This window comes from Eretmochelys imbricata, chromosome 6, assembly GCF_965152235.1.
Source record: "Eretmochelys imbricata isolate rEreImb1 chromosome 6, rEreImb1.hap1, whole genome shotgun sequence".
NCBI lineage: Eukaryota > Metazoa > Chordata > Testudines > Cheloniidae > Eretmochelys > Eretmochelys imbricata.
This window is the reverse complement of record NC_135577.1, coordinates 42,249,907-42,273,758: the sequence shown is the minus strand read 5'-3', so window position 1 is coordinate 42,273,758 and position 23,852 is coordinate 42,249,907. Positions and strand designations below refer to the sequence as shown.

The 23,852-nt window shown below is 36.0% G+C and overlaps 1 protein-coding gene across 1 annotated transcript in view; it reads right to left on the bottom strand.

Annotated features, from left to right (window-relative positions):
* The window catches only part of DCDC1 (doublecortin domain containing 1), a 411,407-nt gene that overhangs the window by 348,901 nt on the left and 38,654 nt on the right, over window positions 1-23,852 (bottom strand). Inside the window, 4 exon segments of the mRNA XM_077819961.1 lie at window positions 9,625-9,787; window positions 10,322-10,478; window positions 12,064-12,342; window positions 22,189-22,379. Of these exon segments, the coding sequence (XP_077676087.1) occupies window positions 9,625-9,787; window positions 10,322-10,478; window positions 12,064-12,342; window positions 22,189-22,379 (790 nt within the window).

Below are 23,852 nucleotides of genomic sequence, written 5' to 3'. Positions count from 1 at the left end.
ATTGAAAAAATAGGTATTTTCCTTAGTAACGTCTTCCACCTGGAATATGGGCCCTATTTGGTGGTATAAATGTTTAAAATTTAAAATTATATATTTTAAAATTATATACATATATATATATATATTAGGCCTTATTTAAAATTTATTTAAAATTTTATATATATATATTAATTAGGCCTTATTTAAAATTTTCTAGTTCAGTTGCTTTCTCCTAGCTATGAATCTTGCCGGATGCTCAGAGGAAGTTAAAAATCCATGGTGCTTCAGCCAATCTGCTAGGGGGGAAAATTTCTTTCCAGACCTGCAAAAGGCCATCCAACTAACCCATGACAGATTGCCCAGGCCACCGTGCTTTTTTTACCTTCCTCTAAAAGGGTTCATGGGATGGGACAAGAAGCCATCTCCTGGGAAGGGAAGAGTAGTTAAAAACCAAAGACATATATTCTGTGTGATTGTAATGACATCAATGGGAGTCCACAAACCTGGAAGGACTTGTCTTCCATCACTTGGGATAGGAGTTGTTGCAGGAATAATATGTATGTTTTGACCTATGGTTCCAAAATTAGGGGTAGGGCTTGGGAAAGGAGGAATATACAGTCAGAAAAAGCATAACACATGAAGGATAGGACCTTACTTCCGTATTCAGGCATAAGGCACCCTCATGAGAGAATCCAGCTGTCTATATGAGATTATGACTAAGTGAGGGATTGAAGTTTAGTCCTGGGTGCCATACATCCAGGCACTGGGGGGTGCCGTCAAGGAAGAGACCATAAGAAATGAGGGCTGCAGAAAACTAAGGGGTTAATCTGAATTGAAATTTTATGTAGTTAAAGAATACAATAAAACTTCTGCCATGAGCCTTTAAAATAAAATTAAATCTGAGTTTTAATGGCATCTCTCTCAGTGGCAACACCAAGGAGGTTTTCTGGCAAACAGAACTTCAGTATATGAACAGCCTAATTCCTAAGTAAAGTGAAAAATAAGGTGTCCAATTCTACTTTGAAATAAGACAATTCAGGACTGAACATTTGTAACCTACAATATCTCCATGCTGTACTTTCCAAGATCTTCATACTGATATCAGGAGTCAAGTGAGCTGAAGGGAAAGTGCTAAACAGATACATATTATCTACAAATGCAAAAGTAATATATGTGTATTTAAAAATCAACTATTAATTACATTAAAATCTATAATAAAAATGTGTAACTCCAAGTTCATTAAGCTGATGCATTTTTTGAAAAATAAAATATGACAGAGCATTTACATTTCAATGTGCTTATGAGAAAAAGTGTTATACTGTTATTTGGAATGCAGCTTGGAATTGAAACATTTCTAAATCAGTCAATAATTAAATAGTAAGAATCCATCATTTTCACTGACATTTACTCCTACCAGAAAAGATGGCCTATTTTAAATGTGCTCACACATATGCTTGTCAATCAGGTTCTGTCACAGCAAATTATTTTGTTTTGTACATCACATGGTATTTAGAAGAAAATTTCTCTCTCCACATTTAAATATAGATTTGAAGCATAGTATCAAGAACTCTTTTTGGAGATTAGATTTTTCTGTAACTGCTTCTTTACAATGTAATATATAAAAGATGGAAAATCTAATTCATAATGCTCAGTTTCACTTCTAGTATACAGACCTGATGACTCAAGTATTACTGCAAATTATAGCTCTAAATGCAATATAGCACAGTGGGTTAGATAGAGTTGTAGAAATGAGAATGATAGTGTACTAATCATTTTAATGTCTAAAGCACACCTGTTTTAATAGAGGGGATTCAGTTTAGGATAATTAGAAATAAAGTACCAAAACGCTGAACAGTTTATAAAAAAACAATTGCTGTATGGACAAAGAAAAATAATAAGGGTTCCCTAGCCTGTCACTAAATGTAATAAATTAGTAACCAGTAGTCAAATATTCCGGCGTCATATATTTAAAATGTTTCCCATTTCCATTTTAACTCACCCACCTTGTCTCTCTAATATCCTGGGATTAACACAGTTACAACAATACTGCAATCCCATTTCCAGAGAGATCTATAAACTTTTATCAAAAACTCTTTAAGGTAATTTCCATTTTAATTTGAGACATAGAAAAGTCAAACACTGAAATAAAAATTAACATTTCTGCTTACCTGCTTTTTTTCAAAAAATAATTAATATTTAGAGTTTTATTGTGCCAAGAATTGACATAAGTGTGCCTGCCAGCCATTTTAAAGATACCCATCTATACATTTCGGACCAGTGGACAAGGCACTGGACTGTGAGTCACAAGACTGAGTTCTATTCCCTGTTGTGTGACCTGGGAAAAGTTAATCTGCATATCTGGGTATTAGTTTCCCTTTCTGTAAAATTAAGATAACAAATACTTAACCTCTTTTAAAAAGTGATTTAGGTCGATGAATAAGTTCTATGTAAGTATGTATGAACTACTGTGATGGGGGAACCCAATTTCATCTTCGCAGTCCCTCAAAATTATTGATACATAGTCAGCACAAACTCATGAAATGACAAACATTTTCTCAAATTATTTGCCTGAAATAAAAAAAATTAGAAAATGGTGATTTTTATCTCTGACTTTAGGCGGTCGAGTTAGAATCATTAAAATGAAAGTCTTCCTGAGATTCCTATTCCTAATATCCATCCCTAATGTTCCTTACAAGATATTTTCAATCTCTGGAGACATATCTGCAGATTTATTTAAGGAGAGGGAAAAAAGAAAAATTAAATATGAATTTAACAATGGACTGGCAATTTCAAATTTCATCAAACAATATCAGGCAGCCTATCCAAGGCCCTGACCCAGCTGACCACTTACACACATGCTTAATTTTAAGTATATGAGTAATCTCATGGAAATCCATGAAATTATTTTTGTTTTTAAAGTATGTGCTTAACTGCTTTGCTTGATAGGGCCTCCAGATCTAACTGACTGGATTTTAGACATCCCAAATACAGTATGATTATGCAAGGAGCAGTCATCCTTCCCTACTATTCCAGCAGTCTTTATAAACCCTTCAAAGGCCAAATCTTTCACACAGATTAATACATGAGCTAAACATGGACATTGGGCATCTAGTTTCTTAATTGTTTCCAGATAAACAATCTTACAATTTACAATATGCAGGCTGACCTTTGCAGCCATATATAGCACCCCTGAACGTCAGTGGGATTCTACACTGGTACAGGGGACCTCTTATGCATTGTAAATTGCAATATTGAGGCCTGAGGCTAAAATTTTAAAACCTGGGTGCCTTAAATTAGGTAGTGAAATAAAAGTGGCCAGATTTGCAGAAGTGCTGAGCACCCACAATCCCATTGAAATGATTGGGAGCTCTGGGGACTCAGAAATTTCACATATGGATTTGGTAACCTAACTTTAGTCACTCAGGCTTCAGATTAGGCTTCCATACAGGGCCATACTTACCCATACGCAAACTATGCGGCTGCTTAGGGCACCAGGAATTTTGGCCCTGCTTCGGCTCTTCCTGCCCCACCCCTTCCCTGCCACAGCCCCGCCTCTTCCCACCCCTGCTCTGCCCCAGCCCCGCCCCACTCCCCTGAGCTCTGCAGCAGGGCCGTGCCTGCACTCACTGGCGGCACGAAGTGCAGCGACCTGGCCCCAGCCACGCCACCGGTGAGTGCTGGGGGGTGGTTTCCCTCTGCCCCCCAAGACAGCCCCCCCCCCCCCCGTGGAGGCCTGGGGCCATCCCCCTTGCTCCCTCCCCCGGAGAGGCCTCCCCCCCCCAGTGGGGGGGGCTGCGTAGGTCCCCAGAATAGCTAGGGACGGCCCTGGCTCCATAACCTCCATCTCCCAGATAATACATATCTTAGATCTATTTATCTAAATTCCCACATGGTGCCCATCACTATAATACCTGAGCGCCCCCTGCACTTAAGAAGCGTAGATGTAATATGTGTCTCTTTCTCTGACAAACTGTGTACACAACTGCTTCCTCACTCTGGGCTATAGGTCTATTGTGGAGAGAATGCCACTGGAAACTTAGCATACATTCCTTTTGCATCCCAGTAATTACAGTAGGTTCAACTATGAACTGCCTATTACACCTGTGCAAGGGAAGGTGCAGAGGAAACAGCAGTCTCCACTGGACTGATGCTACTTCTCCTGTGTAAGAGGGAAGCAAGTGTAGGGCTAGGGATAAAAGAGTGATGATGATGATGATGGTCAGTGATGTGTTGTAAAAAAATTTACATAAATAAATTTTAAATAAATAGCTATTAAAATTACATAGTTCTGTCTTGCAGTTTAAATGAGACTGAAGCATGCTCTTGAATTGTTCTATAACCTTGGTCTTTAGCAGGATTTCAGCACTATTTGGGAACATGATTAATACACTCTCTAATCTTATCTACCCTGCAAAACCAAACAATATTTTAACTCTTGAAGGCTACAGGGTTATAACTGGATGCCCCAGCCAAGGCTGATTCAAACACTTTAAGGGATCCTGAAGACTCATGAAATGTATACCCGGAAAAGTTGCCTCCCTCTTTTGGGATACTATCACCTGGAGGAGGAAAACCTGGTGAAAGTCCCTCTCCACAATCCACTGTGGCGCTTTCAGCCAAGGGGATGAGGGAGGCTGGAGAAAGTCCCCTATTAAGGCTTCAATTCTTACAGGAAAACTGCTGAAGTCCTCCCAGCTGGCACCTCATCACTCATAGATAGAGAAAGCTTCCTGCTGTTACACCACCACCTGCAGAGGGAAAGCCTGAAGAAATACTCCCCAAACCTTTGCTGGGACACCATCCTAATTTGGTTTGGAAAGCCTAGAGAAATTTCTCTACTGGGGTCCCCTGACTCCGTTCTCAAACTCCCATCCCTCATGTGTCACAGGGCAACAGAATGTTCATATGTCAGCACATGCTTGATGAAGCTTCTAGCATGGAGCTGAAGAACTCATTTGTCCTTTGAGTGTGCAGAATGAGGAGACTATTCTGAGCATGCTCAGAATGTCAGTCAGTCACTTCCTGTGAGGGACCCCTCAAGCTAAGGCCCTGTTGATATAGGTTCTATAATTTGTTAGAAACTGTTCTTCCCCATTAAGATTGTTTCTACAGTGTATATAGGACCTTAGAAATCACATAACACTGCATTGAGATCACGTGTAAAGCCTGACTGCTACTGTTAAGTTGGATGAAGGTGGTGTCTTCTTGGGAAAGGTTGTCAAGCAGTGTTTCATTGATATCTTATGTGCACTGTATGATGAGCTACTCTTATGCCTGCAGCAGTAACTTAGGCCCTAACCCAGCAAACACAGAAGCACTTGCTTAACTTTATTACTATGAATAGCTTCATACTCATAGTAGTAAAGTTAAGCACATGCATGTTTGCAGCCTAAGGGCAGGCCTATACTACTGTTTAAGTCAATCTAATTTATGTCACTCAGGGGTGTGAAAAGACATCCCCCTGAGTGATGCAACTTACAGTGACCTAAGTTCTGTCCACGCTGGCACTATGTCAGTAGGATACACTATCCCACCAACATAGCTTCCACCTCTAGTGGAGGTGGAGTAATTATGCCAACGGGAGAGAGCTCTCCCATCGCACCGATGTAGCACTTCTAGTGTAGACTTGCCCTAAGGCTGAAACTGATCACCTAGATAAAATCCCTGTACTTCCACCATGGGTAACTATGAGCCCCAAGCAAAGGAGATAGCCAACACAGCCAAACAATACAAATTATTGAATAGGAGAGGAATCTTGGAAGAGAATATATTACAATGACGTATAGTATACACCAAAACATACACAAACTTTTCTGAAGAAAAGATAATCAAGTGATTGTGCCTTGCGCATCACAGTCACTTGATTTAAATCAATAGAAAGAATCTGGAGTCAATTAAAGAAAGCAGCACATTGTGGACATCTGGAAGGAGCTGTCATTCATTTGCAGAGACTTCGGGGTATAATAAAAGCTTTCAGCAGAAACAAAAAGCAGTGAACAGAATGACTGAAAAGAATTCACAATTCCTTTAAGAAACAAATTCTTAAAATGTGTGGCAAATAGGTGCTCAGTTATACATCTGCTTTAGAATTCCAGTTAAACTCCTAATTAAATAAGTTCAGTGCTTTTCAGTATATGTAAATTACGACAAGAAAACACCCTGGTACAGAGCATTAAATCTTAAGCCCTCATCCTATAAAGACTTATGCTTATGCCTAACTTTGTACCCTGTGAATAGTTCCAAAGCTGTCTTTGTATGACTGAGAGGAAGAGATGGTGTCTACCTTCGTATTTGTTAAACACCTTTAAAAATTGGGCCTCATTACTGACTGGAGCCTTTAACATAAATATTAAATAAAAATAAAATACAGCAATTTTTTTTATTCTTCATTTTTAGCTGAGGGTCTAAAATGTATTGTGCAAGTGAACGTATATCTGAATCTTTATTCACTTTCCTTTATAATCAATTTAAGTATTATTCCCCAATCACTATGATAGGAAGTTAAAAGGCTGAACAAATCCAAAGAAATAGTGGACAAAATTCAAGGCTGATGTGAACAGGCCCAAATGCATGGATGTCAGTGGGAGTTCTATTCTTTTCAGGTAATTTATACTATATGAATCACAGTGATATCTAAGATGTACCACTTAAAGTTATGCCAGAGCGTATGCTTGACCCAGTATCTGAAATACAGATTTCAAATGAAGGCATCAATGCTGCAAGCACTTATGTGTGTAAGTAACTTTACACATGTAAGTAGTTTCATTGATTACAATAAGATTGCGCAAAAGTATAAATATTTGCAGGATTAGGCTCTAAGAATACATCATTGGGCTTCTATTCTGTGCAGAAAGAATTTACTGCTCATGTATGTTCTTATCTATGTGTTAGCAACTCAAGTCTTGTGATAAGCAACATTATGCAGTCAAGCCAATTTTTTCCCCGACCTTTTAGATGGTGCTTTTTGACAAGCTTCTGGGGCTAGGGGAAGAACACCCTACAGAACATATTAATTTCCTCCCACATACTGTAGCTATTTGTACTTTTATAAGATACTTTTGACATGCATTCTACACATATAATAAAAGCATAAACAAAGATGATTATGGAATATATAAAATTTTTAAAGGCAAATTTTAACTGGAATTCTGGTGACCCAGTACAGGGAATGCTTTTGAATTATTTATTTTAGTTTGGCAATATTATTAAACTTGTAACCCAGACTGTAAAAAGGCCTATTTGATGCTATTGGTGGAGTTTCTATTTATATTGGTGACTTTTTCCTGTTATATTTACCCTCATGCAGCCCTTGTAATGGACACACAATATGTTACTCTGTGCCCAAGCTCACCTACTCTTTCTTTTCTCAAAAGACAAGACACATCTGCCACCTGCTCTAGTCTGTGTCCCAGCAACAACTGTCGAGCAGTAAAAAGATTGATTATCAGTCAAAAACCATTGCACAACACCAGATTTTGGTAGGTTAAGCTTGCTGATCCAGCAAGGGATGGTATGAAATTTTCAGTAATGTGTGCCAACATTTTGGTGCTAAAAGAACAGCAGTGCATGTCACAGTGAAACACTGCCAAAGATATGCAGACAAAGCATAGAAGTGTTTTTTTTTAATTTGGCTTGAGAGAGAGAGAGAATTGCTTAATGAATTTGAAAATCCACTCTTAACAAGTCATGTGCATGGAAAAACTATAATAAAAGTATCAATACCCTGAAGATTTTATAATAAACTATAGCTGTATAAAAATATTACAATAATATTAGCTTCATTTCAGTATCTCCTATGATATGAGACAAAATAGTATTTATTTAATATTATTGTTTAATGAAACAGTAAAACCCTTCTTATTAAATCTTAAAGTGTATTGGTGTGACTATGCTACATACTTGATAGAAAAAATATTAAGATTTGTCTCTCTCTTATTGTATGCATGGACTGTTAATTAAATAAATTGTAGTCAATGGATTGTAATCATATTCAGGGTGATTTTCATATTATCTGTAACACCATATCAAGTGCATAATTGACGATGTAGGAGATAGGAATATCTTATCATAAATATAATTTGTGAAGTTTTTATGGAAGCAAGAGGTGAATGTATTTATGTGATACAGCTCAGTTGGCAGACTAAAATCTAAATACTTTAATCACTCATGAATAGCTCCATGGAAATAAAAATAAAAGGCATATTTATAGAACTTAAGTCATAGAGTAACTACTAGTCAATATTTGTATGTATTCATTGACATTTCCATAATACTCATCACTGTAGTATCTATTTATATAAGAGAATTACCACTTCTAGGTTAAACTAACATTATACTAAAGCAACAACTTTCTGTAAAAATTACAAGCTACTGTTGTCCTGAAATTTTTCACTTAGCAGTAAAAATATTTGTGCTAGAAACTGCTCTTTCAAGGTAACAAAAGTAATTTTCAAATATACTGGAAAAAATAAACCATCGGTGCTTTAAAAAAGAGAGAAAGAAAATATAAGTACATAAGAAAAGGCTAAAAATGCTCAGAGCAAAGAAATATAAAACATACACATTAGTTAAATGCTTTTATAAAATGTATTTATTTATCCATTGTTGAATGCACTGCATTGCACTTTTAGGCACCACAAGTTTATGCCAGCTGTAAAAACTTTTTTTTTCAAGTATTTTTATAATCCAAAAAAAAAAATGCATTTAATTTTTGTCTCTTGTTGGAATGGTACACTGGTTACACAGGTTGATCCTTAACAAACATAAAATTTCCCAATCAGTCATCTGGCTTTTTGTAATAATTTAGCTAGCTAATTTTTATTCTAACTAACATTGTTAGCTTATCATAACTGCCATCTGTTTTGATGATTTAATAGAAAGTATTTCGTAGGAGTGTTGTGACTTTGATACAGAACACTATTTAAGTTAATTCTGTAAAACTTCATCAGAATTCATTGTAAAAATCCCAGAATGTACTCCATCATCTTAAAATATGAATGAAAACAATATTTACATCCAAATTTCAAAAGTAAATGAGTCAGAAACAGCATTGTGTGTGTGTGTGTGTGTGTGTGTGTGTGTGTGTACAAATATCATTTGATGATTGTACTGAAAAAGGGATGAAATGGAGTGGGGAAGCTTTAATGTTTGTAATGAACAATTTTAAAATAACAAAACATTCACATCTGAGGGTACATGTGAGGGTAAATATTCCACCTTGTTGTATAAACAGCCCAATAATTATTTTAATGATTTTTTGTAAAGGTCAAATGACTAAATTAATAAATGCAATCTGAAATGCTGAACTATTTTCTTCCTAGTGTAATAAACCTAATGAATTGTGTCTGTTGGGTGTCACTGAAACTAAAGAGTAAATTCAATAATCTCTGATATAATTTATTATATTTTCACCATTTAACCTCCTGCAGGCTCCCTAATGTCTATTCAGATCTATATTAAATTAAGCACCAATGCTAATGAAGGGCAATAAACATGGCTGTCAGTAGATTTTTCTTTCATTAAGCACATTATCCTCTTACTGAGCTCTAAATGAGTAAACATTCGTTTTGTTAAACCATGCAAAAAGACAGGGTGAAAAACATTTTTAATTGCACCCCTTAAGCCATATACTCTTTGTTTTTTTACCTTTAATTTTTTTGAATGGATCTAAAAAGGGCTCTCCAGTTGAAATATAAATGTCGGCATCATGGGGTATGTCTTTAGGTTCTAGTGCTTCAGTGCCGTCTGCCAAGAACACTCGTCGTGCAGCCATGTTCAGATTCAGTTTTTCAGTGCACTCCTCCAGCAGCTAAATGAAGGCAAGAGGTAAGGAATACGGATTACAACAGAAAAATATATTCACAACATGACCAACATTTAGTGAAAGAATCAGGACTAAAAATTTAGAAATTCATGCTTAAATGATTTACCAACCATAGTAACTGCACTATAAGTAACTTAGGTTTTTTGTAATCATTGCTGGCAGTTAACTGATAACAGGATGATGAAAACACAGTAGATAACATAACATTACAAAGAATTTTCAAAAATTATTATTGTTTCTTTTTAGTCTCACACAATATTGTAATTTGTTATGAATGAACTCAACATTTTACACTCTGTAGCTCCTATTTACTTGAACAGTGTTTATATAGTAGTATGCGTTAATTATTCACAAATTTTATGTGTATCATATATGTATATTATACACATCCTGGAAAGGAATAATTTTAATATTAGCTCATTTTAAAATAAAAGGCAACTTCTTTCTTTACCTCATGGTATAAAGTACAAACTATAAATACAGTGAATGCATGTAAGAAAACTTTGTATTAGTATTTACCAGTTTAATGGATGGTACAGCAATTTTAGCAAAGATACTTCTTGTGCCATTCTTGTAAGCTGTTGCTTTGATTACCCCTGGCTGGCATTTAATAACTTGGGGCACTTCAGATTCTTTCTGGGCCAGCTGGAGTCTTGACGAAGAGAACTGTGTACATCTGTTGCAAATAAAACCAATTTAGCTTGACCAGAGAAAAAGTTAATTTGTATTTTGTTTAAAGCATCTATTTCTAAGGTCTTTTTATATACAATTATGTAAAATGAATATTTTTAATATAATCCCTTGATGACTCCTCACATTATAGATATTTAAATCAGAATACTTGAGTTTTTAATATACTATGTAAGGAAATTGGAGTCCTTTAAATAAAATAGATTTAGATCGATATCCTTCTATCACATATTTAGTTTATTTTTGATATTTATTATATTTTATTTGTAATATACCACATTCAGAGAGGACCTTTATAACTCAAGTATGAAGTTGTTATGCAGCATCTTCAAAGCCCTTTTTATTATGGCTTTAATAACAAAAAAGATCTCTTCAATCTTTAAAAATGAGTCTCCAATACCATCAGCATTTGATTAAATTTTGTAAATTAGAAAATTGGTGCTAGAAAAATCAACAATATTTTTATTAGTGTTTTCAGTGCATAATTCAATTTCTTTATAATTCAATATAACTTAATGATTTGCTCTTAGTTCAAAAATTAAGAGCTAATGCTGTAGCCCTCACTCAGGCAAAATTCCCATAGAATTTGACAGCAATTCTAACTGTAGACTGTATAATGGGGCCTTCTGTCAATGTTTCTGTTCTTCAGAATGCAAAATATATTCAATACCATTAGCTAATAAAATGTAATGCACTAACATCCAATAAAGAAAAAATACTCTCAATACTATTTTTAAAAGGGTAATTCCACAATAAAATAATCTATAGTGCTATTGCACTGTAAGGCTTTTCTTAGAAAACAAAGAATTTCTATTGCACAGCTATAGGAAAGCTGCATGTTTTAACAAGAACATTTGTAATCTAAGGCCACAATCCTGCACTGAGCTCTGTGTAAGGGCACAGGTACAACGATAAAGAACTCAGAGCAGGTTTGAGGCCTAAGCATGTGATTCAACTCCACTAAATGGAAATCTTTCAAACAATTTTAATGGGCACTAGATTGAACCTTTACACAATCGGTACTTTTATGCACATAACCATAAAGTAGAGGTATTTGACAATTTCCAAGTTTCTTGCTCTGTAATGAAAGTAATAGTTAAAGGACTTTTTGTTCTATAAGATTTTTAATCCCTTATTTATACTAGTGGGCAGTTCTTAACACAAGTAGTCTCATTAAAGTCAAGAAGTCATTGTGTGAGAAACTGCTAACCCATGTGAGTAAGGAATTTAGAGTCTGACTCTTAGTGAGGTATTACTACAATTTATTATTAAACTGCTTTTTGTGTGAAATTATAAAAATATACCCAGAGGGCTAATGGATGCAATTTATGTTGTGTATATATATATATGCTGCATATATAAATGTATTATGTGCATGTGCACGCACACACACGACACTAGAAATAAATAAATCTTAAAGAATGCAATATATCTTAAAAATGAATAAAATTAGCAATGTCTTTTATTTGTATGTTTTGGAGTATCAATTGAATCATCATTATTATTTCTGTTGAAAGGAGAAACAGCATCAACAGTCACAGTTAAAAGCAACATAGAACAGCTTTGATTACCTTAGCTGACCTGCTGGAGCACTGACGGGTCTGTTTTTCTTGGATGGCGATATAAGGCAGAAATTGTTTGTACTGTTTGATTTGTAGCTGCCTAGGTCTGATATTCTATCACTGCTCTGAACTGATTTTGTTTGATGTGTGGAACAATCTTGAAGTCCTGACCTTCTTGATACCACTGCCGATTGCAGATGAATGTTAGGGCCAAACACAGGCTGTCTAGAGTTTTGCTTTCCGTCAGTATTTTTAATTGCCGTTTTTGCATAGGGGGAAATACATTTTCTGAAAGAAAAATATAGAGGAAAACATAAAATTATATCCTCTTATGCTGGCCTTTTGCTTAGTTTAAGTAATTATTGAATCTGCGAGGACTTGGGAAAACCTGATAAGTGACAAGCATGGGTGAACTTATTTAATGTCAATGTACACTTGAAAAGTGGAAGAAAAAGAAACCAAATCATTAAGGCACCAAGAAATTGCCATAATAGTTAGCAGATTTTGAAAACAGTCCAAGACAAAATCTCAAGGAGGAAAATAAGATTTTCAATTTACTTTAAAACTATTTTTAAGCTTACAAAAGTCTTTTGTTCAACTTAGATATAATAAAACAAAATAACAGGCCATTGAAAAAGTAAACTGAGATTCCATTAAATGTAGCCTGAGATTTTCAAAGGGAGCTAGGCAGAAATTCAGCAGGAATTAGGCACCTCAATCCCTATAGCTCTTTTGTAAATCCCAGCTGTAGTTTCAGTAAAAATTAGGTTTTACAAAATCTGATAGAAATATTCCCTGAAATTACAAAAAAAAAACCCCAACCCCTCAACAGACACATCAACCTTTTGTAAAATGAATACACTTTTCTCTCCGTGTGTGATTCAAATATTGCAAAATTGTGGCAGTGAATGAGTACCTGAATGTGAAATTGACTAGAAACAAAAGCAAAACTTGCAAATTTACTTTCATTGTTTATTTTTCCATTTCTCTAAGTATAGGCAAACAATATAACAAGTAAAATGTAAATAATGTTTTAAATGTTGCTTTAACAATCTAAGATGTTACTAATAACGAAAGTAAAGACATTTCCAAATGATTTTTAACCTGTTCGTGTTCCCTTAAAATAGTTTTGTGTGTGTTTTGATTTTCGTTTTGTTTTTGTATTAAGAAATCTGTCCTTTCTTCCACTACTAAACTCTAACCCTGAAAACCCAGATTCAAATTCTCGTTCAAGTCATTAGTGAAAATGTGTTTGAATAGTTTTATATTAGTCCTCACTTGTGCATGTCATAAAACCATTGCCGAATTAACTCAATTAAGCTCTGCTTAAGAGAGATCCAGAATTAGAGTAGCAGGAACTGCTGAAGGTCAAGATTGAGGAAAACTGAAAGAGCTATATCTGGGGCAGGTTGCAGAACCTACCTGATTTATGCCTGAGTCAGACCACTGCTAGTCTTGCTTCACTTAAAATATGCAATAAATTCACTTATAACATTAAAAAATTAACAATCATAAGGCAAAAAAAATTTTTTTAAAGAACAAAAATAGAGAATAAACAACAGACAGGTCTAAATTTGGGACTAATATTACACTGATGTCATAGAAATAAATGATGTAATACACCACAAGATTGGCATTATATATATCCAGATATAGATCAAAATTTATTTTTTATTCACTTTTTTCTTAAGACTGGAGGGTGTCTTAGTAGTATCAACAGCCAAGCAGAAGCAACAGAAGAGTCTGACATGGTCAGTTCCTCACTCTAGCTTGCAGATTCTCATAATTCATGGGTGTCACATTGTTCCCACGAACTACAAGAGCCTGGTGATGTCACACCCACAAATTATAAGATTTTTTTTGCATGTCTTGCAGTATCTTTAACACAGCAATTCAAATATTATATATCAAAATACTGTGATTAAATTAATGTTAAGAGTTTCAGTTAAATCAAGAACAAAATCTATGTAGCACTCCGGCCATAAACATATTGAGGTGTGTTTTGAATTCTGATTAGTGAGACAAAAAAAGACATGAATATCTTGTAAATGTCCATTTTCCTCCACCGCTGTCTTATGGGCCATTTGAAAAGTGAAGAATATCTTGTTTTCTTTTTTACAATAACATCTATTAGATCCCATTACTTATTACTGAAAAAAATCCTTGGTACTTTCCTTACTGAAGAGTCAATTATTTTGTTTGAATATTAACTGCCTTGGCTTTACCTCTGAAAAATAAACTAACAAGTGAGTCATTTATTTTAGTAAAGAATTGTTACTTAATATTTACCACTAATGAATTCTTAGAAATATTTTTCAACCACATATACCACATTACAAATGATCTGCTGGTGAATAAGACCGTTATTAAAGGAAAATAGGTATGATACTAACTTAGGACTTGTAGCCTGTGTACACACTAGTATTTTCTTAAAATTTTCCATCATGGTACCACCATTGTTCAGTTTCACCAGTGGACACCAGTGTAAGAGCACTAGTATACACAGGTGGGTCAACAGCACCCATATTTTAACTGGGGTGCAATCTATAGATGGTTAACATGCCAACAGTTAGTCTACTCTAGTACCACATTTGCTACCAACAGCAGACTTATACTTGAGGTAGTGCAATGTTGGGACATGTTAAGAAAATGCTAGTCTGAACACAACCCTAGCGCACAGTTCATTGGAGACCTAATATAGGGTGAAGAGCTCAGCCTGTAGTGAAAAACTACACTATTTTTTTAGAGACTTTGTCATGTGATTTGTGAAATGACATTAAGTGCCATGGTAAAATGTCAGGTTTCAGAGTAGCAGCTGTGTTAGGCTGTATCCGCAAAAAGAAAAGGAGGACTTGTGGCACCTTAGAGACTAACAAATTTATTTGAGCATAAGCTTTCGTGAGCTACAGCTCACTTCATCAGATGCATTCAGTGGAAAATACAATGGGGAGATTTATATACACAGAGAACATGAAACAATGGGTTTTCACTCATTAAGGCAAAATTCCTGTTCAGATCAATGTTAAATTGAGCCAAAAGGTTGTAATACCATGTTTGTGGCACAAGGAAACATGCTTGTGTAGTGCTCCTATAGTTTGGGTTCATTGTCTGGATATGCCGAAAGAAGGACAGGAGACATTTGACATGGTTTAATCAGGCTGCAACTTATATTATTAGATGTCTGGGACTACCCGGTAGATAAGTGTACAGTGCAGGTAACCCCCATGTTTATTCCATAGTAACCTGGGGGGCTTTTACCAGTTCCCCCTCTTTTTCCATACCCGTGGTGAGGGGCTGCCACCAGCTCCCCCTCTTTTTGCCTCCCAGGGCCTCCAGTAAATCCATTGCCAGGAACTCACCCTCCACCCCTGCCTTTTAGGAGGCTTAAGGTGGGCTATAAGAATGGGGGGTTGGCTCCCTGCCATACCAATCATAGGAGTGCCCAACTGCCCCCCATTCGCTCCTTTAACGAACACCTCTTTTTAAGTCCTTTTCCAAGCCATTTATCCAGTCACTGTATACCTTCCCTACGGAGTACCTGCACTGGACATCTGCCACAAGGAGGCGTCAGCAATTAGCTTGGCTGTCTCCTCCCCACACCCAGTCAGGTTTCCAGACATCTCCTAATGCCATCTTTTATATCAGTTGGTAAAAAAATGATGGCACCTAAGTCAGACAGGTGAACCCCATCCTCCCGAAACAACTCTGCTGCCCCATATACTATGCCAAGATGTGAAATTACTATCCTTCCTATTGTCCAAAGGAATTTGGCCACCTCCCTATTCACATACCTCCTTGCCTTGTCCACCCTGGAGGGGCTCAGGGCTCCCCACCAGATCCTGCGCTGAAGCATGTCTGACCACATCATGTTAACTCCTGGAAAAACTACACTATTTTTTTAGAGACTTTGTCATGTGATCTGTGAAATGATATTCAGTGTCATGGTAAAATGTATGATTCTTCACTCCTTATTAAGGCAAAATTCCTGTTCAGATCCATGTTAAATCGAGCCAAAAGGTTGTCATCCCATGTTTGTGGCACAAGGAAACATGCTTGTGTAGGGCTCCTACTGTTGGGTTTAATATTGAGAAAAAAAGTGGCCAAGAATTAAAGCAATAGGACACACTGGAGATGCTTAAATGAAAGAAACAAAAGAATCCCAAACCCTATGTGTATTGAGGCCTAAAATTTTTATTGCATATTTACTAGCAGTTCTAGAATTGCTTCTTTGTGTGATTATATTGAGGAAGTTTTTAGAGAGAGGTTTGTAGTTATTATAAAAGGAAATTATTCTAATCTCTAATTCATACACTTTAAATTAATTTAGATACAACATAGAAGTTTTATTTTACTATAAATTTTTCAAAGAGATTTTTCAAACTATCCATGAAAATTTAACCAGGATACACTTCAACATATTTTTATTATTTAAGCACAAAACAATAGTATTCTTTTAAGTAAAAGAAAGCATTCTACACAGTTTTGAGTTTTCTAAGACCTAAATCTACATGAGGCTAACAATCCTATTCATAAGTGGAAAATGTGGCTACTTTGACAGACCCTGGTTCAATAACAAGTATGCAGGTCGAAGTTATCACACAGTTTTGGATGTGAATTCAACAGCAGGGTAATGACAGTTGCCAAGGATTTGTACTTGCTGTCGCTTAGTACCAGTGTTGCCTGTCAAATTGTCTCCTTTTTCTTATACAGAAGCCACAGAATTTTTATGGATAGCAATTACTTACAATATACAATGAAGTACATCAAATGTAACAACCACTCTTTAGCCCTTCATTATTTGGTCGTCTTTTTGTTATATCTAGTCATCCATTTTCACCTAAATTATTTATTTATACTGTATATTTGACAAGCATATATTTCTTGCTTTATATTTTTGGAGCACTTAAAACCTTGCTCAAGAGATATAGTGATTTATTTTAATATTAATTGTATTTTAAGCTAAACTATATCTTATTACTATTTTAATAGTAGTTAAACTTCTTGTTGGACTAACTGCAACTAGTACAATCTAGATGCCAAGCTAGTTTATATCTCTCTAAATATTTATCCGCATAAAACATTTAAATAATGAAAGTATTGAGACTTAGCTATAACGGAAGTTCACATTGCTAACCTATCTTCCTCCAGGCATCATATACATGTTTATATAGACTTGCACTGATATTATTTTGTTTTGCCACCTAATTGTCTACTGCAAATAACTGCATTAGTATAACTTTGTATTGACAGACCATGCCATCCTAGTGGATTTATACCTTTATCATTTTGAGTTGATACTGTAATGTACTCTCCATTGATTGTACTCCCATTATTTCATTCTATTTTGGTCTGACATTTTTTCTGCAAGAGGTTTGCACTGACATCATCATAATACTGTTGTGATAACACTATGTCCAATTTCAATGAACAAGAAAGTTACGACACAAATTATAAAGGGGCCCCAGGATTTTCTTTTCCCTCCCAGTCCAAACGAAAGACTCCCCACATTTGAGACAGAGGAAGGAATGCAATAAGAACCATCTCTAACAAAATAGGATCAGCACAGCTGTTACTAAATCAGCCAGGTAGAGGAGGCTTTCCTTTTAGCTTATTTGCAAGAGCTGCTGCATGTAGGCCACCCATGGTCCAAATTTAAGTTTTCAGTGTTGGTTATGTAGGCAACTATGAATATAAATCAAGCCATACTTTAGCTACACTAGAGACGTGGTGAGAAGAAAGAAAAAGGTACTACTGGCATGGGGTACATTGTGAGGAATGGGCTCCACAGTGGAGAGCATCTTATAGAAACAAGTAGGAGAGAACAAGGGGCAGGGGTTTAAAATAAGCAAGTAGGGGGGAAGTTTATTTTGCTTACAATGTAATGTAAACACAAATTTTATTTAAAAATTAAACTACGGATATTGAAAGACAGATGCCAAACATAACCCCCCAATTCAAAGGCAATCAATGCTTTTATGTTACAACCATTTCCTCAAAACTTTGTTTTTTATCTAGTTAGATTATAAACTCTTTGGAAATAAAACAACAGGAAACAATGTAGGAACCACTAACTGGGCTAAGTGACTTAAGTGTATCGTATCACCAGCTCCTCTCCTGAAGCACTGAGACAATATTGTGATAAGTGTATAAACTAGGGCTGTCCAAGTGATTAAAAAAATTAATTGAGATTAATTGCACTGTTAAACAATAATAGAATAGCATTTATATAAACATTTTTGGATGCTTTCTACATTTTCAAATATACTGATTTCAATTACAACACAGAATACAAAGTGTACCGTGCTTACTTTATATTTATTTTTGATTACAAATATTTGCACTGTAAAAAACAAAAGAAATAGTATTTTTAAATTCACCTCATACAAGTACTGTAATGCAATCTCTTTATCATGGAAGTTGAACTTCCAAATGTAGAATTATGTACAAAAAGATTGCATTAAAAAAATGTAAAATTTTAGAGGCTGCAAGTCCACTCAGTCCTACTTCTTGTTCAGCCAATCACTCAGACAAACAAGTTTGTTTACATTTGCAGGAGATAATACTGCCCGCTTCTTGTTTACAATATCACCTGAAAGTAAGAACAGGCATTCGCATGGCACTGTTGTAACCGGCGTCGCATAAGAACATAAGAATGGCCATACTGGGTCAGACCAAAGGTCCATCCAGCCCAGTATCCTGTCTACCGACAGTGGCCAATGCCAGGTGCCCCAGAAGGAGTGAACCTAACAGGTAATGATCAAGTGATCTCTCTCCGGCCATCCATCTCCACCCTCTGACAAACAGAGGCTAGGGACACCATTCCTTACCCATTGTGGCTAACAGCCATTAATGGACTTAATTTATGAATTTATCCAGTTCTCTTTTAAACCCTGTTATAGTCCTAGCCTTCAAAACCTCCTCAGGCAAGGAGTTCCACAGGTTGACTGTGCGCTGAGTGAAGAACTTCCTTTTATTTGTTTTAAACCTGCTGCCCATTAATTTCATTTGTTGGCCCCTAGTTCTTATATTATGGGAACCAGTAAATAACTTTTACTTATTCACTTTCTCCACACCACTCATGATTTTATATACCTCTGTCATATCACCCCCTTAGTCTCCTCTTTTCCAAGCTAAAAAATCTGAGCCTCTTTGATCTCTCCTCATATGGGACCTGTTCCAAACCCCCAATCATTTTAGTTGCCCTTTTCTGAACCTTTTCTAATGCCAGTATATATTTTTTGAGATGAGGGGACCACATCTGTACGCAGTATTCAAGATGTGGGCATACCATGGATTTATATAAGGGCAATAAGATAGTCTCCATCTTATTCTCTATCACTTTTTTACTGATTCCTAACATCCCGTTTGCTTTTTTGACTGCCGCTGCACACTGCGTGGACGTCTTCAGAGAACTATCCACAATGACTCAAAGAAATTTGAGTCTGATTAGTTGTAGCTAAATTAGCCCCCATTATATTGTATGTATAGTTGGGGTTATTTTTTCCAACGTGCATTACTTTACATTTATCCACATTAAATTTCATTTGCCATTTTGTTGCCCAATCACTTAGTTTTGTGAGATCTTTTTAAAGTTCTTCACAGTCTGCTTTGGTCTTAACTATCTTGAGCAGTTTAGTATTATCTGCAAACTTTGCCACCTCACTGTTTACCCCTTTCTCCAGATCATTTATGAATAAGTAGAATAGGATTGGTCCGAGACTGATCATTGGGGAACACCACTAGTTACCCCTCTCCATTCTGAAAATTTACTATTTATTCCTACCCTTTGTTCCCTGTCTTTTAACTATTTCTCAATCAATGAAAGGATCTTCCCTCTTATCCCATGACAACTTAATTTATGTAACTTTTGTGAGGGACCTTGTCAAAGGTTTTCTGGAAATCTAAGTACACTATATCCACTGGATCCCCTTGGTCCACTTGGTTGTTGACCCTCTCAAAGAATTCTAATAGTTCTGTGGTTTCTGCATCAGAGTGTTGCTCATTTAAGACTTCTGAAAGCATGCTCCACTGCTTATCCCTCTCAGATTTTGGAAGGCACTTCAGATTCTTAAACCTTGGGTTGAGTGTTGTAGCTATCTTTAGAAATCTCACATTGGTACCTTCTTTGCGTTTTGTCAAATCTGCAGCGAAAGTGTTCTTAAAATGAACAACATGTGGGGGGTCTTCATCCGAGGCTGCTATAACATGAAATATATGGCAAAATGCGGGTAATACAGAGCAGGGGACATACCATTGCCCCCCAAGGAGTTCAGTCACAAATTTAATTAATGCATTATTTTTTTTTAATGAGCGTCATCAGCATGGAAGCATGTCCACTGGAATGGTGGCCGAAGGATGAAGGGGCATATGAATGTTTAGCATATCTGGCATGTAAATACCTTGCAATGCCAGCTACAAAAGTGCCATGCAAATACCTGTTCTCACTTTCAGGTGACATTGTAAACAAGAAGTGGACAGCATTATCTCTTGCAAATGTAAACAAACTTGTTTGTCTGAGCGATTGGCTGTACAAGAAGTAGGACTGAGTAGACTTGTAGGCTCTGAAGTTTTACATTGTTTTGTTTTTGAGTGCAGTTATGTAACAAAAATAAATCTACATTTGTAAGTTGCACTTTCATGACAAAGATTGCACTATAGTACTTGTATGAGGTGCACTGAAAAATACTATTTCTTTTGTTTATCATTTTTACAGTGCAAATATTTGTAATCAAAAATAATATACACTTTCATTTCAGTTACAACACAGAATACAATATATATGAAAATGTAGAAAAACATCCAAAATATTAAAGAAATTTCAATTGGTATTCTTTTGTTTAACAGTGCGATTAAAACTGCGATTAATTGCAATTAATTTTTGTAACTGCAATTCATTTGTTTGAGTTATTGCTTGAATTAACTGCGATTAATCAATAGCCCTAGTATAAACTATCAGATAATTAATATGTTTGTTTTAATAAAAAATGCTTACTTCTGTTCTAGGATTAGCCCTATGCCAGGTGTACTGTGTTAAAATTATCAAGTTTTGTTCACATCTTGTTAAAATACAGCATATTGTTTCCAACCTCTGTTCTCTGCAAAACAGTAGGAGCTTAGAAAGAAGCATAAAACTTTGTTTGTTAGTGAGCCAAGGATAAACTTTCTTACAATTAAATAATCTTCCTAGAAACAAAAATGTGTACTTACAGTAAATGCACAAACCCATTAGTTAATGAGTACATGAATACTTGCTTCATTCACTATGCATCTTGTAAGGTAAGTTGCAGAGCTCCTAAAGCTTGTAGAAGAGGACTTTCTTTGATTTCCTAAGATGTGTAGGAGAAGGGCTCCATTCTGCTTGAGGGATAGGGCATCAGGAGTGGACCACAAAGTTGGTTGTGATTCCAAGAGCTCCAATCTCCCAATTTTCCCTTTTATTAAGGGAAAAAATAAACTGCACCAGATTTAAACCTGTTACAGGTACACTTGCTGCATGATGGGGGAGGCAGAACCAAGGATACAGTGGCCCCATCCCTCCGCAGCTACCCACAGGATGGGTAGCCCAAATAGGGAAGTAAGGGTGGTGCCTTATGCCATCTTATGCCTTTGCATGGCTTGTATGACACATAAGGATTTGCCCCTTAAATATACATGTGCAACATCTTGTATCTTTAATCATGTTTGTATATTTACATAATTTGTATTGCTATAATGACTTAAATTGACTACTAGGGTGCTGGCTTGGCATTCCTGTTCCCCGCATGGCTGGGGAATTCCAGGAGAAGGACTAATATCTAACCAAATGAAAAAATCTGAAAATCTGAAGAAGAGGGGCCTTTGTTTTTAAGGCTTCAATGCCACAAACCACTAATTTTGAGATGATTAAAAATCTAGATAAACTCAAATTTAGATAGCTCAGAGTGAGCTATAGCTAAAACATTGCTGCATATCTGCAATGTTCTGAGGCACTTTTCAGATTGATTAAAAGAAACTAACAGTAAATGTTACTGTGCAACCATGAAATTATATTTTAAAATTACCTCTATTTTCAGCTTTAAACTGTTGCTAATAAAGTTATTTTGCTCAATTATATTCTTTGCAGCATATCACAAAATACCAAATTAAAAATCTTACCTTGGCAAATGATATAAGTGGGAAGAAGATGTGATGACTTTATTCACAAACCGCTTCACTACCGTAGTTTGTACACTGTTATGACATGAAGACGTTGATGAAGTTAAGAATTCATTATTTCTTTGTGATGCCCCAAAAGTTGGATTGCAAGGTACATGAGCACTTACTGGCCTTTTGTCATTTGCCATTTCCTGTTTAGAAATGTCAAAGGCAGTAATTAAAATTAATGCAGAGGTTTTTTCTATTAACAGTTATGACTGATGACTCTGATTAATTAGCCTGAACCCAATCCAGTAGTGCTTTTTCACATTAGTAGTCTAACTGAAGCCAGTATTGGGTTTCTGAACATAGTAAGGTTCGGTTTGGATGCAGACAGATTGTATTTTTTATGTATTTACATTCTTAGGGAACAGAATTTGGAGCTGGTGAGAAACAATAGCAATATGGAGGCTTAAAGAGAGAGAGAGAGAGGGAGGGATAAAAAGGTCTTCTCTATAGAGCTAGATTGGCGGAATTATCCAGAAATCGTAAAGGCTTGTATATGAGGTTTTGTAGCTTACTAACAGTTTATTGCGGAAATTCATTTGGAGGGAATATTATTTCATTTATTATGAAATGTTATTGTGAAAGCTATATGCAAGACTTTCCAAAGTATAGGATTAAAGTGTTAAAAAATTCTTTCTTTCATATATATATATATAAAGCTAACAGAGGGGGAAGCAATTAGAGTACGGTATGAATTGCTCATGCTCAACCATGCACAATATCAGAGTCAAAAGTTTATGTCTTGATCCCAAGAAGTGCTGAGTATCCACAACTCCTGTTAAATCAATGGGAGCAATAGATGCTCGGCAACTCTGAGAATCAGGCATTTACAGATTAAGGCCCCAGTCCCACAAATAATTACTCTCATGCTTAATTTAAAGCATGTAAGTAGTCCCATTGGCACCAGTGAGACTATTCACATATATAAGTCTTTGCAGGATTGGAACTTTTTGTATATGTTTCAAATAAATATTAAATTATTTATTTCCAGAATGCAGAAACTGTGGAGCAGATCCTCATCTGCTGTATGTAGATTTCTACCTATTTTAGTCTTCAGAAGAGTGTGGGAGATATCAATATTTAAAAAATATATATATATATAGTGTGTCTCTGTCTACATGAGCAGTATCATGCTGTCTCTTACACAGAAGGAAAGATTTCAGAGTAGCAGCCGTGTTAGTCTGTATCCGCAAAAAAGAAAAGGAGTATCTGTGGCACCTTAGAGACTAACAAATTTATTTGAGCATAAGCTTTTGTGAGCTAACTCAGTCCTGGGTGGTTTTATAGAACCCCAGGAAGGGAGACACTGACTATGACTCAGTTGCCAGTGTTTAATGGACAAATCCACTGCTGGAAGTCTACCTCTGGCCTCCCTAGTGAGATGCTTAAACTGGATTGACTAGGTTCAGGAGTCCCACAGAAGACAAAGTAACTTTGAGATGGATAAAAAAAGCTGATTTCAGAGTGGGGAGACAGTGACTGAGGGTCAGACTGAGGCAGAGACTCCAGGGATGAAGTCTGCCTCACCCAGCTCCAATGTTGGAAGTACCTGGGACAAGTGGGACCTATTTAAGCTTACAAGGAAAGACTAAGGTTTAGGTAAGATAATATGTGTATAG